The sequence below is a fragment of the Zootermopsis nevadensis genome, unplaced genomic scaffold, assembly GCF_977971745.1.
Source record: "Zootermopsis nevadensis isolate Lab colony 2312 unplaced genomic scaffold, Znev_1.0 Znev_ptg000024l, whole genome shotgun sequence".
Classification (NCBI taxonomy): Eukaryota; Metazoa; Arthropoda; class Insecta; order Blattodea; family Termopsidae; genus Zootermopsis; species Zootermopsis nevadensis.
The window spans coordinates 18,443,321-18,470,689 of NW_028259156.1; the positions used below are offsets into that span (position 1 = coordinate 18,443,321).

Sequence of the window (27,369 nt, forward strand, 5' to 3'; positions counted from 1 at the left end):
GACTATAACTCATTTCTTCTGTAATAAAGTGCCTGTCACTTTAAATGTTACTCAATATGGAGGACTTTCTTGCATGATACTTTTTAATTTTATTTATATACATTATTAAATTTGTTATATTGTTGTTATTTTTACACTTGAACTTTCATAATAAATTATAATTCAAAGATGTTTTAACATTGCTAGATATAATTGCTATCCCAAAAAATCTTTTGTCTGTATACCTGCAGCAGCAATGAAGACATCTTGATGGAAACATTAAAATGTGACCACTGACATGGTATGACCAACTGTAATTATACCTCTCCACTACACATTATATTCATATCACATGACTCAGTCAGTCAAGAGGACCTTGTTTAAAAAATTGGGCTATATCATTCAAAGGTGAGAATGTAATAAAAGTAGATGAGTTAAGTATGATAACCTCTTAAAAAATTATGTGTCTAATATTCTGATTCCTCTAATTTGGAGCCTCTCAGACAAATTTTAGTACAGAGAATGAGGAATTAATCTTTGTGTGACTCACTTTCATTGATTACTGTAAATTGTTAGGCTAATTTCTGACTGCATTTAGTTGTAATGTAACGTATTAATCATAGCAAAAAATAAATTAAACTACACAAGCATAACAATGTGAACTGATGTCAAAAAAATTATCTCTTATTCTTACAATGTCTCTATCTCTTTATTTACCATAAATGCAATTTTCCATCACCATCATGAATAGTATTTATAAAGTTTAATTACATCTTTGATAAATTTTATTTCACATTTCATATTACTTCACTGTTGCCATCCATTATTATAATTATTTCAATGGTTTGATAAACTGCCTCTATCACATTACAAAATCTGGTATATTTTTGTTTTTGTACGTGGTTTATTTAATAATGCTGTCAGTAGCTAAGGCTATGTAGCATAAAATAATATTATACATACTGAATAAAGAATTTGAAAGGATATGGGAGGAAGTGGTAATGGCCTAATTTAAGGTGCTGTCCTGGAATTTGCCTAGACAGACTGAGGAAATCTACAAAAGCCTCAGTCAGGATAGTCAGTCTTTGAGCTGAGGCTTGAACCTGGGATCTTCCAAATACAAGGCAAATGTGACATATTAGATAAATATCCACACACTTGCTCTAAGGCCAAGAAGAGAGAGAGACAATATTAGACAGAAATTAAGACAGATATATTAGTAAAGAGTGATATTAATTATGATATATCATTGTCATACAATTATACATTTTATTTTGAATTTCCACTGTCATAGTTTATTAACAGTGATAAGAAGAAATAGATGTGACAAAAAATTTCTCATACTCCACTCAAACATACAACATAATTGATAAATGTTTCAGTCAATCAAGAAAGAAATGGTAACAGTATGACTGCTACCCATCTTCCAAGGACTGTAGGAATAAATTTCTAATCCAGAATAGTGGTTAAAACCCATGTGCTCTTCTACTTATCCCAGCTTTTATTCGGTTGTAGCTTAAAATTTCTAGTTTCCTTCTTCGTATGGATATAACAGAGGAAGGAGAGGACGATGTTATCATTACTTTTTAAAAATTAAGTACTAGTACACACATGGGTTGTTTAGGGTGATTACTGCAGTACTTTAAAAGATTCTGACAAAAGCTAACCAAAAAAGTTTCTCTTTATTTAAATTTCAGTTATTTCATGAATATTAGTAACATACAATTTTTTCATACTTCGTGTTTATGTTTCATGAAAAAAGGTTTTGTACTCTTGCATGCAGCCAGCAGAAAAGCCTAGATATTTCATTTTATTTTATATCTAAAACTGCTTAGATTAAATTTAATTGACATTTTGTCAGTAAAGTTTAAAACTGATTACTAGGTATTATCAAGGGTTACTTATTTCTAAATCAAAATTGAAGTTTAGGATTAGCATAACTGAAGCAATGTTTCCAGTAGCACAGCACAACAGTTCCTCTTTCAGTCTGCATTACTGCCCATAGCTCATGAGGCCCTTCTCACACTTCACTCTTGATACGCCTGATACACCACAGAGGCACCTGGCTGTTGTGCCAAGTACTCAATCGCTCCTGCCTTTACAGCCTTTGGTCTTGGCACTTCAGGTTGTGGTGTATATTGAACGTGTGGCTGCACTCCCTGGTACTGCACTGGTTGAGGCGCAGCTGCTGCTGCTGGTACGGGTTGTGGCTGTGGAACTGCAGTAAACTGCTGCCTCGCCAGTGTTCGCAGTTGTGCCAACTGTTCTGGTGTCGGTTGTGAAGCCACACTATTGTATACTTGGGCAAATGGTTGACGAGAAGGAACTGGTTGCTGCATAGAAAGAAACTAATTTTATCAGATGTACCTTCCGAATATACCAAACAGATCTGCCATGATTGATTCTGATGCTATTAATTTGGTGCCAGCTTGAAACTAAAATGTTTCCGCAATTTTTCAGGAAAATACTTACTGTGTCTTAGTAAAAGGAAGTGGACTTACAGCAATATATTGATGTGGCTGCTGCACCTGCTCTTGTGCTGGAGTCGGGGTCGGGATCTTCACTACGATGTTTGTCGGCTCACGGGTCACCTGAGCTTTGAAGCCCTGCAATAATTTACAAAACATAAAGCATGTGTGATTCACATAGATTCCCAATTTAACTTACTGGACCAATGACTGAGATTAGCTCTTTCAATCTGACTCATCAGATTAGATTTTCCAGTGTCTGAAGATGGAAACAATCAGTTTCTGCAACATTTTATTTTAAGACAAACTAAAATGTTGGATAAGGTCCAAGAAATTTAAACTTATTATGTACGCTTTAATCAAAACACATTCAGATAGAAACTTTGAAGTTATCAGTAAGTATACAGGAACAGAATAGTAGTTGCATTTAACCGTTGAGAGATTTGCTACACTGATTTTCTCAAACAAGAAATAAAATCCAGATCAGAAGAACTCCCAAGTGAGATAATTCACATGTAGCATGAAAAGTGTTAAATTTAAAGAGGGCCGTAAGGAACACAGTGAATCATACAAACCTCTTCGGGATTTGCTGTATACTTGACAGTGCGAATAAACCCATCAGAGTCAACAACACTGTAGCTGCCAGAAATCTTTCCTCCCTCTCGCTGCTCTTTCCTGTTCTGGTAGTTTGTAAACTCATCGTCCTTCACATCAAATGCAAATTGGTAGTGAGGATTAGGCTGCAACAAACATACAAAGTCATCATAATAGTGATCCCTTGATGTTTCTACTAGGCACAGCCTTGTCTACGTTCTCTTTGCTCGTTTTGCGACTGTTTACCTCTTGGCCGCCTCTATTCTACCTTCCCTCACTGAATTGTCAAAATTAGACGTCACGCCAGTAATTCCTCTTCATATTTTGCCCTATCAAAGAAATTCGATTGTCATCCGTATATGACACAGGTCATGACGCCACCCGAATTTAATTCAGAGCGTTCTGTTCACACTGACATCTCTTGACGGCATAGAGAGTCTCGAGCTGTTATGGTGGTTCAGGTTGTCGTTGTTTATTTGTGGTTAAGAAAAATCTCGTTGTAGGCCCGTCTCTTCTAAGTTTTAAAATTAACAGATTGCACGTTAAGCTTAATTTTGTGTTCTTATATCTTAAAACAAGCGATAACATTTGAAAGTATAAATATGTATGTCTATTATTCTGAATCTGAAGTCTTGTAACGTATGGGATCTGGCGGGAATAAATAATGCGTAATGTTAACCACGTCTGGGGTAATGGCACTTTATGGATGCGCCATTGCCCCAGTACTGAGCATTGTGAGGATAAACATGCTGTCTACCTCTTCAGGGATAAAGATGGAGACAGTGTGATCTATTCAGATCGGAATTAAGTTGAAAAATGACTCGTTGGAATGAAAGGTATTTGGCCCAAGGCGTACGTCTACACAGGTTAGCTTAGATGTGTTATATACATGCTCCTAGTGGGATTCGATCGCTACGTATCACTATTCGTATTTATTTGCCTGCATTCCACCGGGCACTGCATAATATTTCCGTATAAAGTCTCTACTTTTGTTTCTTATTAGCTACATTTCCGTTCATTATATCGCCAATGGCGTAGCATTCATTATACGCGGGTGATCAAACCAGTAATGGGCGTAAAACGAAAGGAGGGGGGGGTTGTGTTTCCCTTTCTCCTCTCCCCACTTGATCTGAATAGAGAAAGTAATTTCACTCTCAACTACTTTCTACGCTTCCTACTTCTTGCATGTGACAGGTACTCTTATTTCGCTGCAAATATGTAACAGTTGTGGGACGGACAGACAAGTGGCCATGGCGTCTAACAGGGGTGAGCAAACACGTCGCAACTCTCGTCAAGTAAACCAAGGAAGAATATGCATCGTGTAGCATCGCACATTCATTTGTAAGAGTTTAATGGTGTCGTATGATTCGTAGTTACTTACATCGAAATGTGTTAAACTGGATGTTAGAGAAAGTTTTTATGTGTATTGGAATTAGATTCAACTGGTCACAGCATTTCATTATCGTCATACCATTCGACGACAAACAATGCAGCTGAAAGTTCCGTTTAATAAATAAACGGTATCAGTAGTGCAAAAACCCTGGAAATGGCAGCGCTGGGATCATTAACCCGGAAAATGAGGTTTCAAACCAATGCTGTTGAGTCCCCATACATGATATTTAAGAAAGTTGCCCTGGAAAGAGGTGGAAATAGCAAATGATACGTTTGAACGAACAGAACACAGACTAGCCAATCAGCTGCCACCCCGAGGGGTCTGCTAATTCGCAATCTGACAGGTTTTGCCTATGTTCAATCAAATAACATCGGCAGATCAGTATTCCTATACAGCGCTAAAATTTGAGGTGTGATGATACTTAGGGCAAATTAAGCTGTTAATATTTGCACTGATACAAACTCATACAAAGCCAGAGAGGAAGAAACCAAATGTTTTTAGACTGGAGAGCTGTAAACCTGCCTTACAGAAGATTCAAATGCGATTCCTATTTGCGGGGTATTTATGTAAGGCTTAGAGAAAATAATTCATATCAAAATATAAAAGATATTAATGGCATTTCCTCCACACTTTATGCGACGATTAAACATTTACGTACTTCCAATCCCTTGTGTATTCTTCATTCATGGGTACCTTCCCATGTTAATGAACGTTACATAACCACTGCAGTTGAAATATCGTCGTTAAATAACCACAACGGACTTTCACGCGAATAAAATAAAATTTCATAGATAATGAGTACCAGGAAGCAACCGACAGCATAGCGCAACATTTTCAAAGCCTTTTCTTCTTACGCAAGCTCGAGATCCAACCCTTCTGACACGACCGCGTGGTAACCTACACGATGACGGAAAACGCACGCTACATTCACTACATCATGACTTGACTCCAGCGTCCTCCATGAAAACGTTGATAGCTACTCAGGTGGACGAGAAATTTTGCTGCTTTCATAGAAATCGTGAACGTTCTCAAAAGGCGTGTAATGAAGAACCTTGTGGCTAATCACGCTGCAGATACTTCACTAAACAGACTCAAATTATAATTCCTTGTGTCTGGTTAAATATAGACTTACAGGCCTGCGTTACGACGAAAAATATTTGGAATAAAACTTACAGGCGACGGTCTTCTGGGCTTGTGCGACGTGTAGCGTACTACCCGGGCGCAAAAAGTCAGAACACAACCATTTCCATTCACACCGCCTTGAATACTTAAAAATCCAGAAAAAAAAATGTAAATCATAACATGATCTACAAACCGCTTTTGAGAAATGTTATCATTTAGTTCGACAAACCCCTCTCCAATCCTAACTGTACACGCTTTCTAAATGCGCTCACTTATTTCATCCTGTGCTATTTCGGTCTTCTAGGCTGAGGAAATGACGAGGGAAAACGGCGGAAGTTAATAATGAACTAGAATGATCCGCAGTTACTTGTTGGGACATTCTGAATATGTAAACGCTACTCACGTCATAGTCCTCAGCTTCCTGGATGACCTGTTCCCCCGGCTGTTGAGTGGGGACGGGACGTGCCTTGAGTCGAGGCACCGAGTAGACCTGAGGCTGAGACTGAGGCTGAGGCTGAGGCTGCACTTGCTGTTGGTAGATTAGGGATTGAGTCTGGGGCTGCTGTTGGTACAGCGCGGCACCGACCTGAGGCTGCGCTTGCTGAAGCAACACCCTGTATTGTTGGGGTGACACCGTCTGCTGGCCATGCTGTGGGCTCGGCTGCACATAGGTCACGGGATACGACGCAACGACCACCACAGTCACAAGCACTCCTGCCAAAACCTGTTGCACCCACAGACCACAGTGCGGCATCTAAAGCAATGTGCATCATCTTATCTGACCCCGTCACAGACACGTGCAAAGTAATAAACACTGACGACCTCCACTGTCTCCTGTCCTGTCATTACATCGTACCCATAATGTGAGTAGCGGGTTAATAAACAAAGTGTATTAAATAAAAGCAATATTGGGAGATCGTCCATCCGTTCACATGTTACATCTCCGAAAATACCTGCCGGATTTAGATAAAATTTTGGTATTTTGAAACTGCACTGAAATTTCTTAGGGGATCTTGAAGTCTCGTTGTTATCAGTGCAATGTAATTGCCACTTCACATGAGCGTAAATCAAATATAACGGCTCGTCGTACAAGAAATTTTTGAGTCACATGTCACAAAACGCATACAATGCTCAAGTTGAACGTGTTTCGAAATCGTAAATATGTAACGAAATACAAGGGGAAATATTTTTACTCTTAATTGCATCAACTGCTATATTGGCTATTTGGAGTAAATGAAAATCAAGGCCGATTATGTCTGACAAATTACAAAAAAGCGTATTTAATAAACACGTGCAGGACTTCTCCAATTTTGAGTCTAATTTCTTGATTTAAAGTCGCTTCAACAACTACAGATTCTGGGCAGTCTGACAGACATAAGAATGTTAATGAACGGTAGTGATGCGAGAGGAAGCTTTTGACCTATTTTAATAAACATTACTGGTATTATACCGGATGAAATAAAAAAACGACCGAAACGTCGAGATTCTATTGTCGGCACTCGTACGAAGGTCTCCGTTTCGAATCTCACATGAATTATTGGTTAGCCAGACCAACAGTGGGAATGCGGTTTTCCTTAGGCACTCAATCTCTACCTCTGTTCTTCCCAGCTCCTGAGTCATTAATCTAAAAATTGATTTATTAATTGATTGCTCGAGTGACGGTTTAATTTCGATAAAATTTTTACTGTTTCTGAGACTGTGCAATTCCATGAAAAAATTAAAACTAACCTAAACACAAGAATGTTATTTATTCCTAAATACAATTCTTGTACTATCATGACTGGGTTTTTTTAATTCAATATAACAGCTGAACACGCCACTGAGCTGTTAGATACAAATGAAGGATGAAAAAAAAATTAAACCAACATCTTAATAATCTGTATGAAAGTTGAAGTATTATGTGTCAGCAATTTTTCGGTTTCCTTTTGGAAGGGAGTGGCCGCAGTGGTAAGATTTGCAGCGAAAACAGCCCTCGACAACTAAACTTTCTCGTGTTGCAAGCAACAGGTTTGCATGGCGTTAGGCTATGTGAGATCTTAGATATCACTCGATCACGAAGTGAAAATGGGTTTACGTCTGGCGACAGATTTGTTGAGTAACGCAGAATTTGGTCTGGGGTAGAAGAAAGGCAAGCCGAATTTATTTATCTTTGTATTTATTATGTCTTATTTAATGCTGTTGACAATATCTCATATTTTACAACGTTCGAATAAAAGTATGAATCGTCAATAATCTGTTAACTCATATTCAAAAAATGCTTCAACGTGTTATTTACGTGACTTCTAATGAACCTGTATAAGGAAGTATAAGCAAATTTCGGTTAGGGACAATCCCCAGATCCTTGTGCAATCATTCTCCTACCTCTGCAATTATAATTCGCATTTAATGTTCCATGGCCGTGTTTCATAAATTGGATTCATTCTCTCACAAACAGCAAAAGGTTACAAAGAGAGAGGGCATGATTGTTTGGCTCACGTTTTATCAAATGCTAGTAACTAATACCACTGGTCGACCTTCGCCTTCAAGTGGAGTCGATCTCAAGACACAGAAGTGCGTGGGAAAACTTTCTACAGGAAAAGAAAAATGCACTTTATATGAACTGTAAGTTGTTCAGTTGGGATCGATCTTAAATTTCTTTAACAAAGTTGAGGAAGTGAAGCTTCAATTTGTGGAACACGTTTTCCAAATATTCCATTAATGACCCCCCCTCCCCCACACTGCGTATATTTTGTGCACGAAATCAGTATTTCTCACCTGGCGTACTGTGACATTTTAAATTTAAGGTCTTTCTGCACATTTAACAAAGTTGACGAAGTTATGTTATTCAAATTTGTTTTATCACGTCCTGTCTCTTTGTTAAAGTCGATTCACTTGCCATACACCTAATGTTCCTTTTCTGTAGCTACGAGTTTCAGACATTTTAACCGCGTTACACTTCGTACATATTTATATTTGACATGTAGTGCAATCCTTTTTCTATCAGCCAATTTTAATCTTGATTTCTTTCTCGGTAACTGTATGATTACTTGCCTTCCTAGAAAGGGTTAACATGAAGATTTGTTTTTTTAATTCCAATACAAGTTATTACATACAATTAATATGCATGAAAATCACAAGAAAATTTAAGAAATATATCAAATAAAATGGATAAGAACATGCGTAAGAGACATAACTGCACAATAATACATGATTTGCAAAGCCGTCAATACTGAAATCTGTTTCAGTTTATCGACACGTATACGTTTTGAGAAATTCTGCATTTCGTTCAAAGAAAGCGAACACTCACTGTACGAACACAAATCCTACCTGAAATCCCATGGCTCTTTCCTTCCACCTGGCTCAGCGATTGGAAACTGAGGGTCCATATTGCAGTCGCCTTCTTATACGGAAGATTACATGACGTCACACGTGGAAGTAATTGAGAAGGAAATTTTGGTCCTGAAAGGGAGTGAGAACTTCCAGACGGGAGGGGCAATGCTCTAGAAACGTAAAAGTGGGGTGGAACCGGTCCATCGCCATTTAAGCCGAGGCACACAACAATGCTCGATCTGTTGATGCAATATCGGCCCAGCCTTCGGTTGTCTTATTTGTGAACGAATAGGATTTATTTGTTGATTGGTTCACATATCATTTAGCTGATCATTAGCCACTGCAGACAAAACTCGACGCTATGAGCGTAGTTTAATAAAAAGCACAAGTAAGTCCACCTTAAACAACCTAAGCACAAATTTCAAACTAATCTGAAACCTAAATTACTCCTGTCTTTGGTATTATTGACAAAATAAATATAATTATGAGTTTTAAATGCTAGGGCTATTCCTATGAGGCCTGTATTATTGAAAAAATTAAATATTTAATATTTTTTTAATTTATAGCTGTTAACAACATGGCTGGAATATCTAGATAAGTCAGAGTACATGTCGTAAGCAGATAAAATTGTATTTCTCAGCGCCTTGTTTACAGAAACAACGTTGATATTAATGAAAACCCAACCAGTCATATTAATTTACCTTATTACTCAAATAATACAAATTTTCAAAATCCCAAAAGTTTTGAACAGTTATTTCGAGAAAATGCTGAGATGCCACCTTCAAATAGGCTATGATCATTTCCTCCCACATCCTGTCCGATTCTGTCAGTCCCCTATTCGATACTATTAACTTAAGCAACAAAAGAGATCGTTAAATAAATTAAGAGAATGAAGCAATTACATACAAAGAATTCTTCATCAAGTATGAAAAGTACGAAGAATTGAAGGAGGGTGAGATGGAAGATGAGTAAATTTTAGTTGGACAACCTGTAGAGAACCACTCGAAAGACCTAGAAGAAGATGAGAGAATAATATTAAAATGTATGTTAAAGAAACATGGCGTGAGGGTGTACACTGGCTTCATCTGGCCTAGGATAGAATCTAGTGGAGAGCCGTTATTAATACGGCACAGAAGTGTCGGATTTCATCAAAGAAAGAATTTCTTTATTAATCCCTGTCCCATGAGGTCAATCGGCTTGGTAGAAACAGAGTGATGAGGTCAAACTTCGGGCAGACGGCAAGCTAGAAAGTTGCTGAAATGTGAATGAGTTCGTGGGAGGGACGAAAAATACTGATTGGAGATTCTCTCAATTGGAGAGGCCAGTTCCCAACACCGTATCAGGCTCTGGTGCTCCGTACGATGATCGAACAATAGGGAAGTTTCAACAGACGATGCGGCTCATCCCTGAAAGCCGACGTTGTACAAATGGGGAAAGGTTCCTCGTCCTTGTACCAACGAGGATGGGCGACGAGGTAATGGGGGCATGGCAGAGATGTACCCAAATGACCGCGAGCCGAAGAACCCCGAGAGAGAAATCTAGTCCTTCAAAAACTGTTAAATAGGTATCCATTATTCGTTCTCATAGAACATAATGTAAATATACGTAAAAAATAAAAATAACATTGAAGATTTCCGTCTTCTGGGTTGTTGCGCTGTGTAGTCTGGTTGATGTTAGCCAACGTTTCAGAGGTCATATTCATCGCCCTGATGACGGAGGCAGTATGACCTCTGAAACGTTGGTTAACATCGACCAGACTACACAGAGCAACAACCCAGAAGACAGAAATCTTCATACTCATCGCCCTGATGACGGAGGCAGTATGACCTCTGAAACGTTGGTTAACATCGACCAGACTACACGGCGCAACAACCCAGAAGACAGAAATCTTCATCGCCCTGATGATGGAGGCAGTATGACCTCTGAAACGTTAGTTAACATCGACCAGACTACACAGCGCAACAACCCAGAAGACGGAAATCTTCATACTCACCGCTGTGAGAACCTCAAGTCTTACAAAAATAACATTAATTATAATTAAAATCAGATGTATCCTGAAATCTGACCTTAGAACGACTTGAATCCCTGTTTGGTACACCCCTACTGATCATATTTATGCCAAGTCCTGACAATTCTCTCCATCATGTCTGCTCTTCAGTGCTACAAGCTCTCATGTCTGCCAGAGAGAGCGACCCTGGTCATGTGGGCTCCACAACGGGACAGATATAAAACGAAATTTCGGTTCCAGTCGTCTTCAGTCTGCACGGCCGTCTCACAGAAGCACATTACAGGTGAGCGCTGTCTCTATTTGCATCACGAATTAACCCTTTCCGCGCTGATGAAGTCTGGAGGTTTCTGACGAAAACATTACTTATGTAAACTAACATTTTAAAAAATATGTACAACAACATTAACACTATTTCTACGAAAAACAAAAGTCCCTACATTTATCGTAGTAAAAATCCGCTGTGACTGATTATTTATTTTTGGAGTTCGTAAGAAGGGATAAAATCTGACTTGGGTCCTTCTTACCAAGAACCGAAGATATGACTTCTGAAATCAGCATCATTAAATAACCCCATGCATTGTATTCACAGCAATATATTGCCTGTAATTTTATTTAACCGAACTGGTTTACAGTGTTCAGACTGATCGAAATTCTTGGTTTCTTCCACAGATAATGGTGTCCCACGCAGTATTTGTGCTTCCCGTCTGCGCTCTATTGCAAACAGCGAGTCCTACTCATTGCAACCGTGATCTTCAGGTGCAAGAATCACGAAATTTCATATCAGATGCCAGAGTAAAGAGTATTAAAGATATTTTGCTGTTACGCGACAATTATTCGGCTAACGCGCCTCAAAATTCACTAAGCAACGTGTTACATCACGGGTACAGACCCCACCAAGAAGACATAAATCGGCCGTTCATGCATCAACAACCTCGAAGTGAGTCATCAAGGTACAGACCCCGCCAGCAAACACAGAGTTATGAGATATACGAGAAGCCAGATCTACCGGACAGTAACCCGCAACAGAACATATTCCTGCAGCCGAGTTATGCGTGGATTCCAGACTCAACTTCATCCAAAATAAACATGAATCTTCAGGAAATTAGGCCTAGTATATCAGAATCTAATTTATCGTATTATCCTTATATAATCATGAGATCCCAAGAAGATGGGAAAAAACAGAAAATAAAATCGTCGGTGCCAGGTGTAAAACTGGCACACCAAGGCGCTCCGACACATTTACAAGGAAACGCGGGTGTTTCGCCGAGCTCCCACGTGTCTCGCGGCCAGTATCTTCAGGCACTGACATTGCTGCCCGGACAAATTCTGGAGCATCCACAGATACCACATTCAAGTGTTATTTCAGCATAACAGAAGCCTGGAGACTCCTTCTCTCTTACAGTTAAGTTTTTCAATCATTTATAGACTGCAAGGGGTGGAATTCAGATGATTGTAAATTGCACAGAATGTGTAAATGGTTGTGGCCTATTTTAAGGCACTTTCTTTTTATTTGTAGTGTTCTGTCTGACGACAGGTCCATATGAACAGGATCCTTCCATCCTTTTCTCGGACTGGGACCTGTTCATATACGTTCTTGGCAGATGATCCAGAAGTGGTTTGCCATTGCCTTCTTCTGTGTGTGAATGGAGTAATTGTTGGGATGCCACGGAGAAACCGGGGAAGAAGCCCCCGGAGGAAAACTCCGTGTTGCCTAGACCACGGCCTTGCCCAACACAAGTTATAAATTCGGGCACCGTCGGGAATCGAAGCCGAGACCCCAGGATTACAAGGCACTAGCGTTTGTTTAAGGGTGAGGATAAACATAACAAATCTGTGATGACACTCTGAAAGTCCAACCGAGTACTTCATGAACACAAAGAAGTTCTGTACACCCAATCGCAAAATTCGAACTTGGTGGGTTTTGAAAAAAATTAAAACAAGTTTATCTGATCTTCTGTTACAGTGTTAATTTGTTAACGGCTTTATTTTATCCCGAAGGTCAAAATCTTTGTGCGTGGCACCGAAATCGTAAGGAGGTTTTACATTTTTGCAGTTCGTGACTTCTTAGTTTAAGATTCTGATTTATATATGATAATTGGACATAATTTTATTAGTTTGAATGTACATTCTAAACTACACTGAAGTGAAATATTACCATTCCACGCATCAAGATACGTTATAAAACTGGCAATTAAATACACAAGCCATATTTGAATTAAACTTGGGATAGACGTTTTGTGAGCCTGACTACTACTCAGGGCCCACTTACGACGTCCCCGGAAGGAGAGGACACGCGGCGTTGTCGGCAAGAACCGCTTTGTCGAGGTACAGCAGTCCTGCGGTACGCAGTCGCTCGTTCACTGGGTCCAGAACAGCCGGAGCCAAGTTCCTGTCACGGCTGAAGACTCCTGTCCATTCATATCCCAGAAAGCGCTGGCACGTGGTTAGGGCCAGAGTGTTGTTACTGGGACCAAAATCAGTTACCATCACTGCAGCATCGATGTCTGGGGATGAAAACATTGCTAAATCGGTCAGTTACACAGGGAATTCAGGAAATACTTTATAAATCATGTTTTATTTCGAATTCTTCCAGTGACAAATGATCTGGTGTAGTCCCAAACAATTCACCCAATGCCACAAAATAATCCAAGACTCCTTCCACATCCTCTTGAATTCTCCGTTCATAGTTATTCCAGCATTTATAAGTTCACTTGATATAATCTCTAAAAGGTATTCAGCATTGTTAAATAAGGAATAAAGGAAAAGAAAGGAAAAGATAACAAGATAATAAATTAATTTTTTGTTTGTTTGTGTCGTATTAAATTACGCTGTTAAATTATATGGCGTAAAATGACAAGGCAATTAATAAATAATAAATTGAAAATAATCTGGAATAAAGTGGTAGAATCTGGGATCATTTTCTGAGGGTTTTTTCCACTGGAAGTAATGAAGAATTACAGTCAGGACAGCCGACCTCGAGCCGAGATCTGAACCCGGGATCTCACAAACAAAAATCTAAATTGAAGATTTCTGTCTTCTGGGTTGTTGCGCTGAGTAGTCTGGTCGATGTTTACCAACGTTTCAGAGGGGTACCCCTTTGAGAAATTTCAAAAAATGTCGAAATTTTAAAAAAATCAAAAAACGTCGGAAATCGTACAAAACGACAAATTTCGACATTTTAAAAAAATCAAAAAACGTCGGAAATCGTCCAAAACGACAAATTTCGACATTTTTTGAAATTTCTCAAAGGGGTAACCCTTTGAGAAATTTCATAAAATGTCGAAATTTTAAAAAAATCAAAAAACGTCGGAAATCGTCCAAAACGACAAATTTCGACATTTTAGAAAATCAAAAAACGTCAAAAAATCGTCCAAAACGACAAATCTCGACATTTTTTGAAATTTCTCAAAGGGGTACCCCTTTGAGAAATTTCAAAAAATGTCGAAATTTTAAAAAAATCAAAAACACGTCGGAAATCGTCCAAAACGACAAATTTCGACATTTTTTGAAATTTTTCAAAGGGGTACCCCTCTGAGAAATTTCAAAAAATGTCGAAATTTTAAAAAAATCAAAAAACGTCGGAAATCTTCCAAAACGACAAATTTCGACATTTTTTGAAATTTTTCAAAGGGGTACCCCTCTGAGAAATTTCAAAAAATGTCGAAATTTTAAAAAAATCAAAAAACGTCGGAAATCGTCCAAAACGACAAATTTCGACATTTTTTGAAATTTCTCAAAGGGGTACCCCTCTGAGAAAATTCAAAAAATGTCGAAATTTTAAAAAAATCAAAAAACGTCGGAAATCGTCCAAAACGACAAATTTCGACATTTTAAAAAATCAAAAAACGTCAAAAAATCGTCCAAAACGACAAATTTCGACATTTTTTGAAATTTCTCAAAGGGGTAACCCTTTGAGAAATTTCAAAAAATGTCGAAATTTTAAAAAATCAAAAACACGTCGGAAATCGTAAAAAACGACAAATTTCGACATTTTTTGAAATTTCTCAAAGGGGTAACCCTTTGAGAAATTTCAAAAAATGTCGAAATTTTAAAAAATCAAAAAACGTCGGAAATCGTCCAAAACGACAAATTTCGACATTTTAAAAAATCAAAAAACGTCAAAAAATCGTCCAAAACGACAAATTTCGACATTTTTTGAAATTTCTCAAAGGGGTACCCCTTTGAGAAATTTCAAAAAATGTCGAAATTTTAAAAAAATCAAAAACACGTCGGAAATCGTCCAAAACGACAAATTTCGACATTTTTTGAAATTTTTCAAAGGGGTACCCCTCTGAGAAATTTCAAAAAATGTCGAAATTTTAAAAAAATCAAAAACACGTCGGAAATCGTCCAAAACGACAAATTTCGACATTTTTTGAAATTTTTCAAAGGGGTACCCCTCTGAGAAATTTCAAAAAATGTCGAAATTTTAAAAAAATCAAAAAACGTCGGAAATCGTCCAAAACGACAAATTTCGACATTTTAAAAAATCAAAAAACGTCAAAAAATCGTCCAAAACGACAAATTTCGACATTTTTTGAAATTTCTCAAAGGGGTAACCCTTTGAGAAATTTCAAAAAATGTCGAAATTTTAAAAAATCAAAAACACGTCGGAAATCGTCCAAAACGACAAATTTCGACATTTTTTGAAATTTCTCAAAGGGGTAACCCTTTGAGAAATTTCAAAAAATGTCGAAATTTTAAAAAATCAAAAACACGTCGGAAATCGTCCAAAACGACAAATTTCGACATTTTTTGAAATTCTTCAAAGGGGTACCCCTCTGAGAAATTTCAAAAAATGTCGAAATTTTAAAAAAATCAAAAAACGTCGGAAATCGTCCAAAACGACAAATTTTGACATTTTAAAAAATCAAAAAACGTAAAAAATCGTCCAAAACGACAAATTTCGACATTTTTTGAAATTTCTCAAAGGGGTAACTCTTTGAGAAATTTCAAAAAATGTCGAAATTTTAAAAAAAATCAAAAACACGTCGGAAATCGTCCAAAACGACAAATTTCGACATTTTTTGAAATTTCTCAAAGCGGTACCCCTCTGAAAAATTTCAAAAAATGTCGAAATTTTAAAAAAATCAAAAAACGTCGGAAATCTTCCAAAACGACAAATTTCGACATTTTTTGAAATTTCTCAAAGGGGTAACCCTTTGAGAAATTTCAAAAAATGTCGAAATTTTAAAAACATCAAAAAACGTCGGAAATCGCCCAAAACGACAAATTTCGACATTTTAAAAAATCAAAAAACGTCGGAAATCGTCCAAAACGACAAATTTCGACATTTTTTGAAATTTCTCAAAGGGGTAACCCTTTGAGAAATTTCAAAAAATGTCGAAATTTTAAAAAAATCAAAAAACGTCGGAAATCGTCCAAAACGACAAATTTCGACATTTTAAAAAATCAAAAAACGTCAAAAAATCGTCCAAAACGACAAGTTTCGACATTTTTGAAATTTCTCAAAGGGGTACCCCTTTGAGAAATTTCAAAAAATGTCGAAATTTTAAAAAAATCAAAAACACGTCGGAAATCGTCCAAAACGACAAATTTCGACATTTTTTGAAATTTCTCAAAGGGGTACCCCTCTGAGAAATTTCAAAAAATGTCGAAATTTTAAAAAATCAAAAAACGTCGGAAATCGTCCAAAACGACAAATTTCGACATTTTTTGAAATTTCTCAAAGGGGTAACCCTTTGAGAAATTTCAAAAAATGTCGAAATTTTAAAAAAATGAAATAACGTCGGAAATCGTCCAAAACGACAAATTTCGACATTTTAAAAAATCAAAAAAAGGCAAAAAATCGTCCAAAACGACAAATTTCGACATTTCTTGAAATTTCTCAAAGGGGTACCCCTTTGAGAAATTTCAAAAAATGTCGAAATTTTAAAAAAATCAAAAAACGTCGGATATCGTCCAAAACGACAAATTTTGACATTTTTTGAAATTTCTCAAAGGGGTAAACCTTTGAGAAATTTCAAAAAATGTCGAAATTTTAAAGAAATCAAAAAACGTTGGAAATCGTCCAAAACGACAAATTTCGACATTTTAAAAAATCAAAAAACGTCAAAAAATCGTCCAAAACGACAAATTTCGACATTTTTTGAAATTTCTCAAAGGGGTACCCCTTTGAGAAATTTCAAAAAATGTCGAAATTTTAAAAAAATCAAAAACACGTCGGAAATCGTCCAAAACGACAAATTTCGACATTTCTTGAAATTTCTCAAAGGGGTACCCCTCTGAGAAATTTCAAAAAATGTCGAAATTTTAAAAAAATCAAAAAACGTCGGAAATCTTCCAAAACGACAAATTTCGACATTTTTTGAAATTTTTCAAAGGGGTACCCCTCTGAGAAATTTCAAAAAATGTCGAAATTTTAAAAAAATCAAAAAACGTCAGAAATCGTCCAAAACGACAAATTTCGACATTTTTTGAAATTTCTCAAAGCGGTACCCCTCTGAAAAATTTCAAAAAATGTCGAAATTTTAAAAAAATCAAAAAACGTCGGAAATCTTCCAAAACGACAAATTTCGACATTTTTTGAAATTTTTCAAAGGGGTACCCCTCTGAGAAATTTCAAAAAATGTCGAAATTTTAAAAAAATCAAAAAACGTCGGAAATCGTCCAAAACGACAAATTTCGACATTTTAAAAAATCAAAAAACGTCAAAAAATCGTCCTAAACGACAAATTTCGACATTTTTTGAAATTTCTCAAAGGGGTACCCCTTTGAGAAATTTCAAAAAATGTCGAAATTTTAAAAAAATCAAAAAACGTCAGAAATCGTCCAAAACGACAAATTTCGACATTTTTTGAAATTTCTCAAAGGGGTACCCCTCTGAGAAATTTCAAAAAATGTCGAAATTTTAAAAAAATCAAAAAACGTCGGAAATCGTCCAAAACGACAAATTTCGACATTTTAAAAAATCAAAAAACGTAAAAAATCGTCCAAAACGACAAATTTCGACATTTTTTGAAATTTCTCAAAGGGGTAACCCTTTGAGAAATTTCAAAAAATGTCGAAATTTTAAAAAAATCAAAAACACGTCGGAAATCGTCCAAAACGACAAATTTCGACATTTTTTGAAATTTCTCAAAGCGGTACCCCTCTGAAAAATTTCAAAAAATGACGAAATTTTAAAAAAATCAAAAAACGTCGGAAATCTTCCAAAACGACAAATTTCGACATTTTTTGAAATTTCTCAAAGGGGTAAACCTTTGAGAAATTTCAAAAAATGTCGAAATTTTAAAAACATCAAAAAACGTCGGAAATCGCCCAAAACGACAAATTTCGACATTTTAAAAAATCAAAAAACGTCGGAAATCGTCCAAAACGACAAATTTCGACATTTTTTGAAATTTCTCAAAGGGGTAACCCTTTGAGAAATTTCAAAAAATGTCGAAATTTTAAAAAAATCAAAAAACGTCGGAAATCGTCCAAAACGACAAATTACGACATTTTAAAAAATCAAAAAACGTCAAAAAATCGTCCTAAACGACAAATTTCGACATTTTTTGAAATTTCTCAAAGGGGTACCCCTTTGAGAAATTTCAAAAAATGTCGAAATTTTAAAAAAATCAAAAACACGTCGGAAATCGTCCAAAACGACAAATTTCGACATTTTTTGAAATTTTTCAAAGGGGTACCCCTCTGAGAAATTTCAAAAAATGTCGAAATTTTAAAAAAATCAAAAACACGTCGGAAATCGTCCAAAACGACAAATTTCGACATTTTTTGAAATTTTTCAAAGGGGTACCCCTCTGAGAAATTTCAAAAAATGTCGAAATTTTAAAAAAATCAAAAAACGTCGGAAATCGTCCAAAACGACAAATTTCGACATTTTAAAAAATCAAAAAACGTCAAAAAATCGTCCAAAACGACAAATTTCTACATTTTTTGAACTTTCTCAGAGGGGTAACCCTTTGAGAAATTTCAAAAAATGTCGAAATTTTAAAAAATCAAAAACACGTCGGAAATCGTCCAAAACGACAAATTTAGACATTTTTTGAAATTTCTCAAAGGGGTAACCCTTTGAGAAATTTCAAAAAATGTCGAAATTTTAAAAAAATCAAAAAACGTCGGAAATCGTCCAAAACGACAAATTTCGACATTTTAAAAAATCAAAAAACGTCAAAAAATCGTCCTAAACGTCAAATTTCGACATTTTTTGAAATTTCTCAAAGGGGTACCCCTTTGAGAAATTTCAAAAAATGTCGAAATTTTAAAACAATCAAAAACACGTCGGAAATCGTCCAAAACGACAAATTTCGACATTTTTTGAAATTTTTCAAAGGGGTACCCCTCTGAGAAATTTCAAAAAATGTCGAAATTTTAAAAAAATCAAAAACACGTCGGAAATCGTCCAAAACGACAAATTTCGACATTTTTTGAAATTTTTCAAAGGGGTACCCCTCTGAGAAATTTCAAAAAATGTCGAAATTTTAAAAAAATCAAAAAACGTCGGAAATCGTCCAAAACGACAAATTTCGACATTTTAAAAAATCAAAAAACGTAAAAAATCGTCCAAAACGACAAATTTCGACATTTTTTGAAATTTCTCAAAGCGGTACCCCTCTGAAAAATTTCAAAAAATGACGAAATTTTAAAAAAATCAAAAAACGTCGGAAATATTCCAAAACGACAAATTTCGACATTTTTTGAAATTTCTCAAAGGGGTAACCCTTTGAGAAATTTCAAAAAATGTCGAAATTTTAAAAACATCAAAAAACGTCGGAAATCGCCCAAAACGACAAATTTCGACATTTTAAAAAATCAAAAAACGTCGGAAATCGTCCAAAACGACAAATTTCGACATTTTTTGAAATTTCTCAAAGGGGTAACCCTTTGAGAAATTTCAAAAAATGTCGAAATTTTAAAAAAATCAAAAAACGTCGGAAATCGTCCAAAACGACAAATTTCGACATTTAAAAAAATCAAAAAACGTCAAAAAATCGTCCAAAACGACAAATTTCGACATTTTTTGAAATTTCTCAAAGGGGTACCCCTTTGAGAAATTTCAAAAAATGTCGAAATTTTAAAAAAATCAAAAACACGTCGGAAATCGTCCAAAACGACAAATTTCGACATTTTTTGAAATTTTTCAAAGGGGTACCCCTCTGAGAAATTTCAAAAAATGTCGAAATTTTAAAAAAATCAAAAAACGTCGGAAATCTTCCAAAACGACAAATTTCGACATTTTTTTAAATTTCTCAAAGGGGTAACCCTTTGAGAAATTTCCAAAATGTCGAAATTTTAAAAAAATCAAAAAACGTCGGAAATCGTCCAAAACGACAAATTTCGATATTTTAAAAAATCAAAAAATGTCGGAAATCGTCCAAAACGACAAATTTCGACATTTTTTGAAATTTCTCAGAGGGGTACCCCTTTGTGAAATTTCAAAAAATGTCGACATTTTAAAAAAATCAAAAAACGTCGGAAATCGTCCAAAACGACAAATTTCGACATTTTAAAAAATCAAAAAACGTCAAAAGATCGTCCAAAACGACAAATTTCGACATTTTTTGAAATTTCTCAAAGGGGTAACCCTTTGAGAAATTTCAAAAAATGTCGAAATTTTAAAAAAATTAAAAACACGTCGGAAATCGTCCAAAACGACAAATTTCGACATTTTTTGAAATTTCTCAAAGGGGTACCCCTCTGAGAAATTTCAAAAAATGTCGAAATTTTAAAAAATCAAAAAACGTCGGAAATCGTCCAAAACGACAAATTTCGACATTTTAAAAAATCAAAAAACGTCAAAAAATCGTCCAAAACGACAAATTTGGACATTTTTTGAAATATCTCAAAGGGGTAACCCTTTGAGAAATTTCAAAAAATGTCGAAATTTTAAAAAAATCAAAAACACGTCGGAAATCGTCCAAAACGACAAATTTCGACATTTTTTGAAATTTTTCAAAGGGGTACCCCTCTGAGAAATTTCAAAAAATGTCGAAATTTTAAAAAAATCAAAAAACGTCGGAAATCTTCCAAAACGACAAATTTCGACATTTTTTTAAATTTCTCAAAGGGGTAACCCTTTGAGAAATTTCCAAAATGTCGAAATTTTAAAAAAATCAAAAAACGTCGGAAATCGTCCAAAACGACAAATTTCGATATTTTAAAAAATCAAAAAATGTCGGAAATCGTCCAAAACGACAAATTTCGACATTTTTTGAAATTTCTCAAAGGGGTAACCCTTTGTGAAATTTCAAAAAATGTCGAAATTTTAAAAAAATCAAAGAACGTCGGAAATCGTCCAAAACGACAAATTTCGACATTTTAAAAAATCAAAAAACGTCAAAAGATCGTCCAAAACGACAAATTTCGACATTTTTTGAAATTTCTCAAAGGGGTAACCCTTTGAGAAATTTCAAAAAATGTCGAAATTTTAAAAAAATTAAAAACACGTCGGAAATCGTCCAAAACGACAAATTTCGACATTTTTTGAAATTTCTCAAAGGGGTACCCCTCTGAGAAATTTCAAAAAATGTCGAAATTTTAAAAAAATCAAAAAACGTCGGAAATCGTCCAAAACGACAAATTTCGACATTTTAAAAAATCAAAAAACGTCAAAAAATCGTCCAAAACGACAAATTTGGACATTTTTTGAAATTTCTCAAAGGGGTAACCCTTTGAGAAATTTCAAAAAATGTCGAAATTTTAAAAAAATTAAAAACACGTCGGAAATCGTCCAAAACGACAAATTTCGACATTTTTTGAAATTTCTCAAAGGGGTACCCCTCTGAGAAATTTCAAAAAATGTCGAAATTTTAAAAAAATCAAAAAACGTCGGAAATCGTCCAAAACGACAAATTTCGACATTTTAAAAAATCAAAAAACGTCAAAAAATCGTCCAAAACGACAAATTTTGACATTTTTTGAAATTTCTCAAAGGGGTACCCCTTTGAGAAATTTCAAAAAATGTCGAAATTTTAAAAAATCAAAGACACGTCGGAAATCGTCCAAAACGACAAATTTCGACATTTTTTGAAATTTTTCAAAGGGGTACCCCTCTGAGAAATTTCAAAAAATGTCGAAATTTTAAAAAAATCAAAAAACGTCGGAAATCGTCCAAAACGACAAATTTCGACATTTTAAAAAATCAAAAAACGTCAAAAAATCGTCCAAAACGACAAATTTCGACATTTTTTGAAATTTCTCAAAGGGGTAACCCTTTGAGAAATTTCAAAAAATGTCGAAATTTTAAAAAAAATCAAAAACACGTCGGAAATCGTCCAAAACGACAAATTTCGACATTTTTTGAAATTTCTCAAAGCGGTACCCCTCTGAAAAATTTCAAAAAATGTCGAAATTTTAAAAAATCAAAAAACGTCGGAAATCTTCCAAAACGACAAATTTCGACATTTTTTTAAATTTCTCAAAGGGGTAACCCTTTGAGAAATTTCAAAAAATGTCGAAATTTTAAAAACATCAAAAAACGTCGGAAATCGCCCAAAACGACAAATTTCGTCATTTTAAAAAATCAAAAAACGTCGGAAATCGTCCAAAACGACAAATTTCGACATTTTTTGAAATTTCTCAAAGGGGTAACCCTTTGAGAAATTTCAAAAAATGTCGAAATTTTAAAAAAATCAAAAAACGTCGGAAATCGTCCAAAACGACAAATTTCGACATTTTAAAAAATCAAAAAACGTCAAAAAATCGTCCAAAACGACAAATTTCGACATTTTTTGAAATTTCTCAAAGGGGTACCCCTTTGAGAAATTTCAAAAAATGTCGAAATTTTAAAAAAATCAAAAACACGTCGGAAATCGTCCAAAACGACAAATATCGACATTTTTTGAAATTTTTCAAAGGGGTACCCCTCTGAGAAATTTCAAAAAATATCGAAATTTTAAAAAAATCAAAAAACGTCGGAAATCGTCCAAAACGACAAATTTCGACATTTTAAAAAATCAAAAAAAGTAAAAAAATCGTCCAAAACGACAAATTTCGACATTATTTGAAATTTCTCAAAGGGGTAACCCTTTGAGAAATTTCAAAAATGTCGAAATTTTAAAAAAAATCAAAAACAAGTCGGAAATCGTCCAAAACGACAAATTTCGACATTTTTTGAAATTTCTCAAAGCGGTACCCCTCTGAAAAATTTCAAAAAATGTCGAAATTTTAAAAAAATCAAAAAACGTCGGAAATCTTCCAAAACGACAAATTTCGACATTTTTTGAAATTTCTCAAAGGAGTAACCCTTTGAGAAATTTCAAAAAATGTCGAAATTTTAAAAACATCAAAAAACGTCGGAAATCGCCCAAAACGACAAATTTCGACATTTTAAAAAATCAAAAAACGTCGGAAATCGTCCAAAACGACAAATTTCGACATTTTTCGAAATTTCTCAAAGGGGTAACCCTTTGAGAAATTTCAAAAAATGTCGAAATTTTAAAAAAATCAAAAAACGTCGGAAATCGTCCAAAACGACAAATTTCGACATTTTAAAAAATCAAAAAACGTCAAAAAATCGTCCAAAACGACAAACACGTCGGAAATCGTCCAAAACGACAAATTTCGACATTTTTTGAAATTTTTCAAAGGGGTACCCCTCTGAGAAATTTCAAAAAATGTCGAAATTTTAAAAAAATCAAAAAACGTCGGAAATCGTCCAAAACGACAAATTTCGATATTTTAAAAAATCAAAAAACGTCAAAAAATCGTCCAAAACGACAAATTTCGACATTTTTTGAAATTTCTCAAAGGTGTAACCCTTTGAGAAATTTAAAAAAATGTCGAAATTTTAAAAAAAAATCAAAAACACGTCGGAAATCGTCCAAAACGACAAATTTCGACATTTTTTGAAATTTCTCAAAGCGGTACCCCTCTGAAAAATTTCAAAAAATGTCGAAATTTTAAAAAATCAAAAAACGTCGGAAATCTTCCAAAACGACAAATTTCGACATTTTTTGAAATTTCTCAAAGGGGTAACCCTTTGAGAAATTTCAAAAAATGTCGAAATTTTAAAAACATCAAAAAACGTCGGAAATCGCCCAAAACGACAAATTTCGACATTTTAAAAAATCAAAAAACGTCGGAAATCGTCCAAAACGACAAATTTCGACATTTTTTGAAATTTCTCAAAGGGGTAACCCTTTGAGAAATTTCAAAAAATGTCGAAATTTTAAAAAAATCAAAAAACGTCGGAAATCGTCCAAAACGACAAATTTCGACATTTTAAAAAATCAAAAAACGTCAAAAAATCGTCCAAAACGACAAATTTCGACATTTTTGGAAATTTCTCAAAGGGGTACCCCTTTGAGAAATTTCAAAAAATGTCGAAATTTTAAAAAAATCAAAAACACGTCGGAAATCGTCCAAAGCGACAAATTTCGACATTTTTTGAAATTTCTCAAAGGGTTACCCCTCTGAGAAATTTCAAAAAATGTCGAAATTTTAAAAAAATCAAAAAACGTCGGAAATCTTCCAAAACGACATATTTCGACATTTTTTGAAATTTCTCAAAGGGGTAACCCTTTGAGAAATTTCAAAAATGTCGAATTTTAAAAAAATCAAAAAACGTCGGAAATCGTCCAAGACGACAAATTTCGACATTTTAAAAAAATAAAAAATGTCGGAAATCGTCCAAAACGACAAATTTCGACATTTTTTGAAATTTCTCAAAGGGGTAACACTTTGAGAAATTTCAAAAAATGTCGAAATTTTAAAAAAATCAAAAAACGTCGGAAATCGTCCAAAACGACAAATTTCGACATTTTAAAAAATCAAAAAACGTCAAAAGATCGTCCAAAACGACAAATTTCGACGTTTTTTACCCCTTTGAGAAATTTCAAAAAATGTCGAAATTTTAAAAAAATCAAAAACACGTCGGAAATCGTCCAAAACGACAAATTTCGACATTTTTTGAAATTTCTCAAAGGGGTAACCCTTTGAGAAATTTCAAAAAATGTCGAAATTTTAAAAAAATCAAAAAACGTCGGAAATCGTCCAAAACGACAAATTTCGACATTTTAAAAAATCAAAAAATGTCAAAAGATCGTCCAAAACGACAAATTTCGACATTTTAAAAAAATCAAAAACACGTCGGAAATCGTCCAAAACGACAAATTTCGACATTTTTTGAAATTTCTCAAAGGGCTACCCCTCTGAGAAATTTCAAAAAATGTCGAAATTTTAAAAAAATCAAAAAACGTCGGAAATCGTCCAAAACGACAAGTTTCGACATTTTAAAAAATCAAAAAACGTCAAAAAATCGTCCAAAACGACAAATTTCGACATTTTTTGAAATTCCTCAAAGGGGTAACCCTTTGAGAAATTTCAAAAAAAGCCGAAATTTTAAAAAAATTAAAAACACGTCGGAAATCGTCCACAACGACAAATTTCGACATTTTTTGAAATTTCTTAAAAGGGGTAACCCTTTGAGAAATTTCAAAAAATGTCGAAATTTTAAAAAAATCAAAAATCGTCGGAAATCGTCCAAAACGACAAATTTCGACATTTTAAAAAATCAAAAAACGTCAAAAAATCGTCAAAAACGACAAATTTCGACATTTTTTGAAATTTTTCAATGGGGTACCATTCTGAGAAATTTCAAAAAATGTCGAAATTTTAAAAAAATCAAGAAACGTCGGAAATCGTCCAAAACGACAAATTTCGACATTTTAAAAAATCAAAAAACGTCAAAAAATCGTCCAAAACGACAAATTTCGACATTTTTTGAAATTTCTCAAAGGGGTACCCCTTTGAGAAATTTCAAAAATGTCGAAATTTTAAAAAAAATCAAAAACACGTCGGAAATCGTCCAAAACGACAAATTTCGACATTTTTTGAAATTTCTCAAAGGGGTACCCCTCTGAGAAATTTCAAAAAATGTCGAAATTTTAAAAAAATCAAAAAACGTCGGAAATCTTCCAAAACGACAAATTTCGACATTTTTTGAAATTTCTCAAAGGGGTAACCCTTTGAGAAATTTCAAAAATGTCGAAATTTTAAAAAAATCAAAAAACGTCGGAAATCGTCCAAGACGACAAATTTCGACATTTTAAAAAATCAAAAAATGTCGGAAAACGTCCAAAACGACAAATTTCGACATTTTTTGAAATTTCTCAAAGGGGTAACTCTTTGAGAAATTTCAAAAAATGTCGAAATTTTAAAAAAATCAAAAAACGTCGGAAATCGTCCAAAACGACAAATTTCGACATATTAAAAAATCAAAAAACGTCAAAAGATCGTCCAAAACGACAAATTTCGACATTTTTTGAAATTTCTCAAAGGGGTACCCCTTTGAGAAATTTCAAAAAATGTCGAAATTTTAAAAAATCAAAAACACGTCGGAAATCGTCCAAAACGACAAATTTCGACATTTTTTGAAATTTCTCAAAAGGCTACCCCTCTGAAAAATTTCAAAAAATGTCGAAATTTTAAAAAAATCAAAAAACGTCGGAAATCGTCCAAAACGACAAATTTCGACATTTTAAAAAATCAAAAAACGTCAAAAAATCGTCCAAAACGACAAATTTCGACATTTTTTGAAATTTCTCAAAGGGGTAACCCTTTGAGAAATTTCAAAAAAAGTCGAAATTTTAAAAAAATTAAAAACACGTCGGAAATCGTCCAAAACGACAAATTTCGACATTTTTTGAAATTTCTTAAAAGGGGTAACCCGTTGAGAAATTTCAAAATATGTCGAAATTTTAAAAAAATCAAAAATCGTCGGAAATCGTCCAAAACGACAAATTTCGACATTTTAAAAAATCAAAAAAAGTCAAAAAATCGTCAAAAACGACAAATTTCGACATTTTTTGAAATTCCTCAAAGGGATACCCCTTTGAGAAATTTCAAAAAATGTCGAAATTTTAAAAAAATCAAAATTACGTCGGAAATCGTCCAAAACGAAAAATTTCGACATTTTTTGAAATTTTTCAAAGGGGTACCCCTCTGAGAAATATCAAAAAATGTCGAAATTTTAAAAAAATCAAAAAACGTCGGAAATCGTCCAAAACGACAAATTTCGACATTTTAAAAAATCAAAAAACGTCAAAAAATCGTCCAAAACGACAAATTTCGACATTTTTTGAAATTTCTCAAAGGGGTAACCCTTTGAGAAATTTCAAAAAATGTCGAAATTTTAAAAAAAATCAAAAACACGTCGGAAATCGTCCAAAACGACAAATTTCGACATTTTTTGAAATTTCTCAAAGCGGTACCCCTCTGAAAAATTTCAAAAAATGTCGAAATTTTAAAAAAATCAAAAAACGTCGAAAATCTTCCAAAACGACAAATTTCGACATTTTTTGAAATTTCTCAAAGGGGTAACCCTTTGAGAAATTTCAAAAAATGTCGAAATTTTAAAAACATCAAAAAACGTCGGAAATCGCCCAAAACGACAAATTTCGACATTTTAAAAAATCAAAAAACGTCGGAAATCGTCCAAAACGACAAATTTCAAAAAATGTCGAAATTTTAAAAAAATCAAAAACAAGTCGGAAATCGTCCAAAACGACAAATTTCAACATTTTTTAAAA

At 34.4% G+C, this 27,369-nt stretch overlaps 1 protein-coding gene across 2 annotated transcripts; it reads right to left on the minus strand.

Moving 5' to 3' along the window:
* Positions 1-1,642: 1,642 nt before the first annotated feature.
* On the minus strand, positions 1,643-8,952 carry Cpr66D (Cuticular protein 66D). 2 transcript variants are annotated; one of them, XM_022077062.2, is made up of 5 exons: positions 8,863-8,952; positions 5,960-6,280; positions 3,023-3,187; positions 2,481-2,585; positions 1,643-2,312 (listed from the first exon to the last, which is right to left on the minus strand). In XM_022077062.2, exons 1-5 carry the CDS (start codon positions 8,872-8,874, stop codon positions 2,007-2,009), a joined length of 909 nt encoding a protein of 302 aa, XP_021932754.1. In that variant the 5' UTR covers positions 8,875-8,952; the 3' UTR covers positions 1,643-2,006. The 2 variants fall into 2 exon arrangements, with proteins under 2 accessions (XP_021932754.1, XP_021932753.1); XM_022077061.2 differs by having other exon boundaries at positions 5,960-6,310; positions 8,863-8,942.
* Between the last annotated feature and the right edge of the window lie 18,417 nt (positions 8,953-27,369).

What these genes read in the sequence shown, in the direction of transcription:
- Cpr66D (XM_022077061.2), bottom strand. An exon ending in AGGAAGCTGAGGACTATGAC is followed by an intron (nt 3,188 to 5,959) that starts GTGAGTAGCGTT and finishes TGTTTGTTGCAG; the next exon opens with CCTAATCCTCACTACCAATT. An exon ending in ATACAGCAAATCCCGAAGAG is followed by an intron (nt 2,586 to 3,022) that starts GTTTGTATGATT and finishes AAATTATTGCAG; the next exon opens with GGCTTCAAAGCTCAGGTGAC.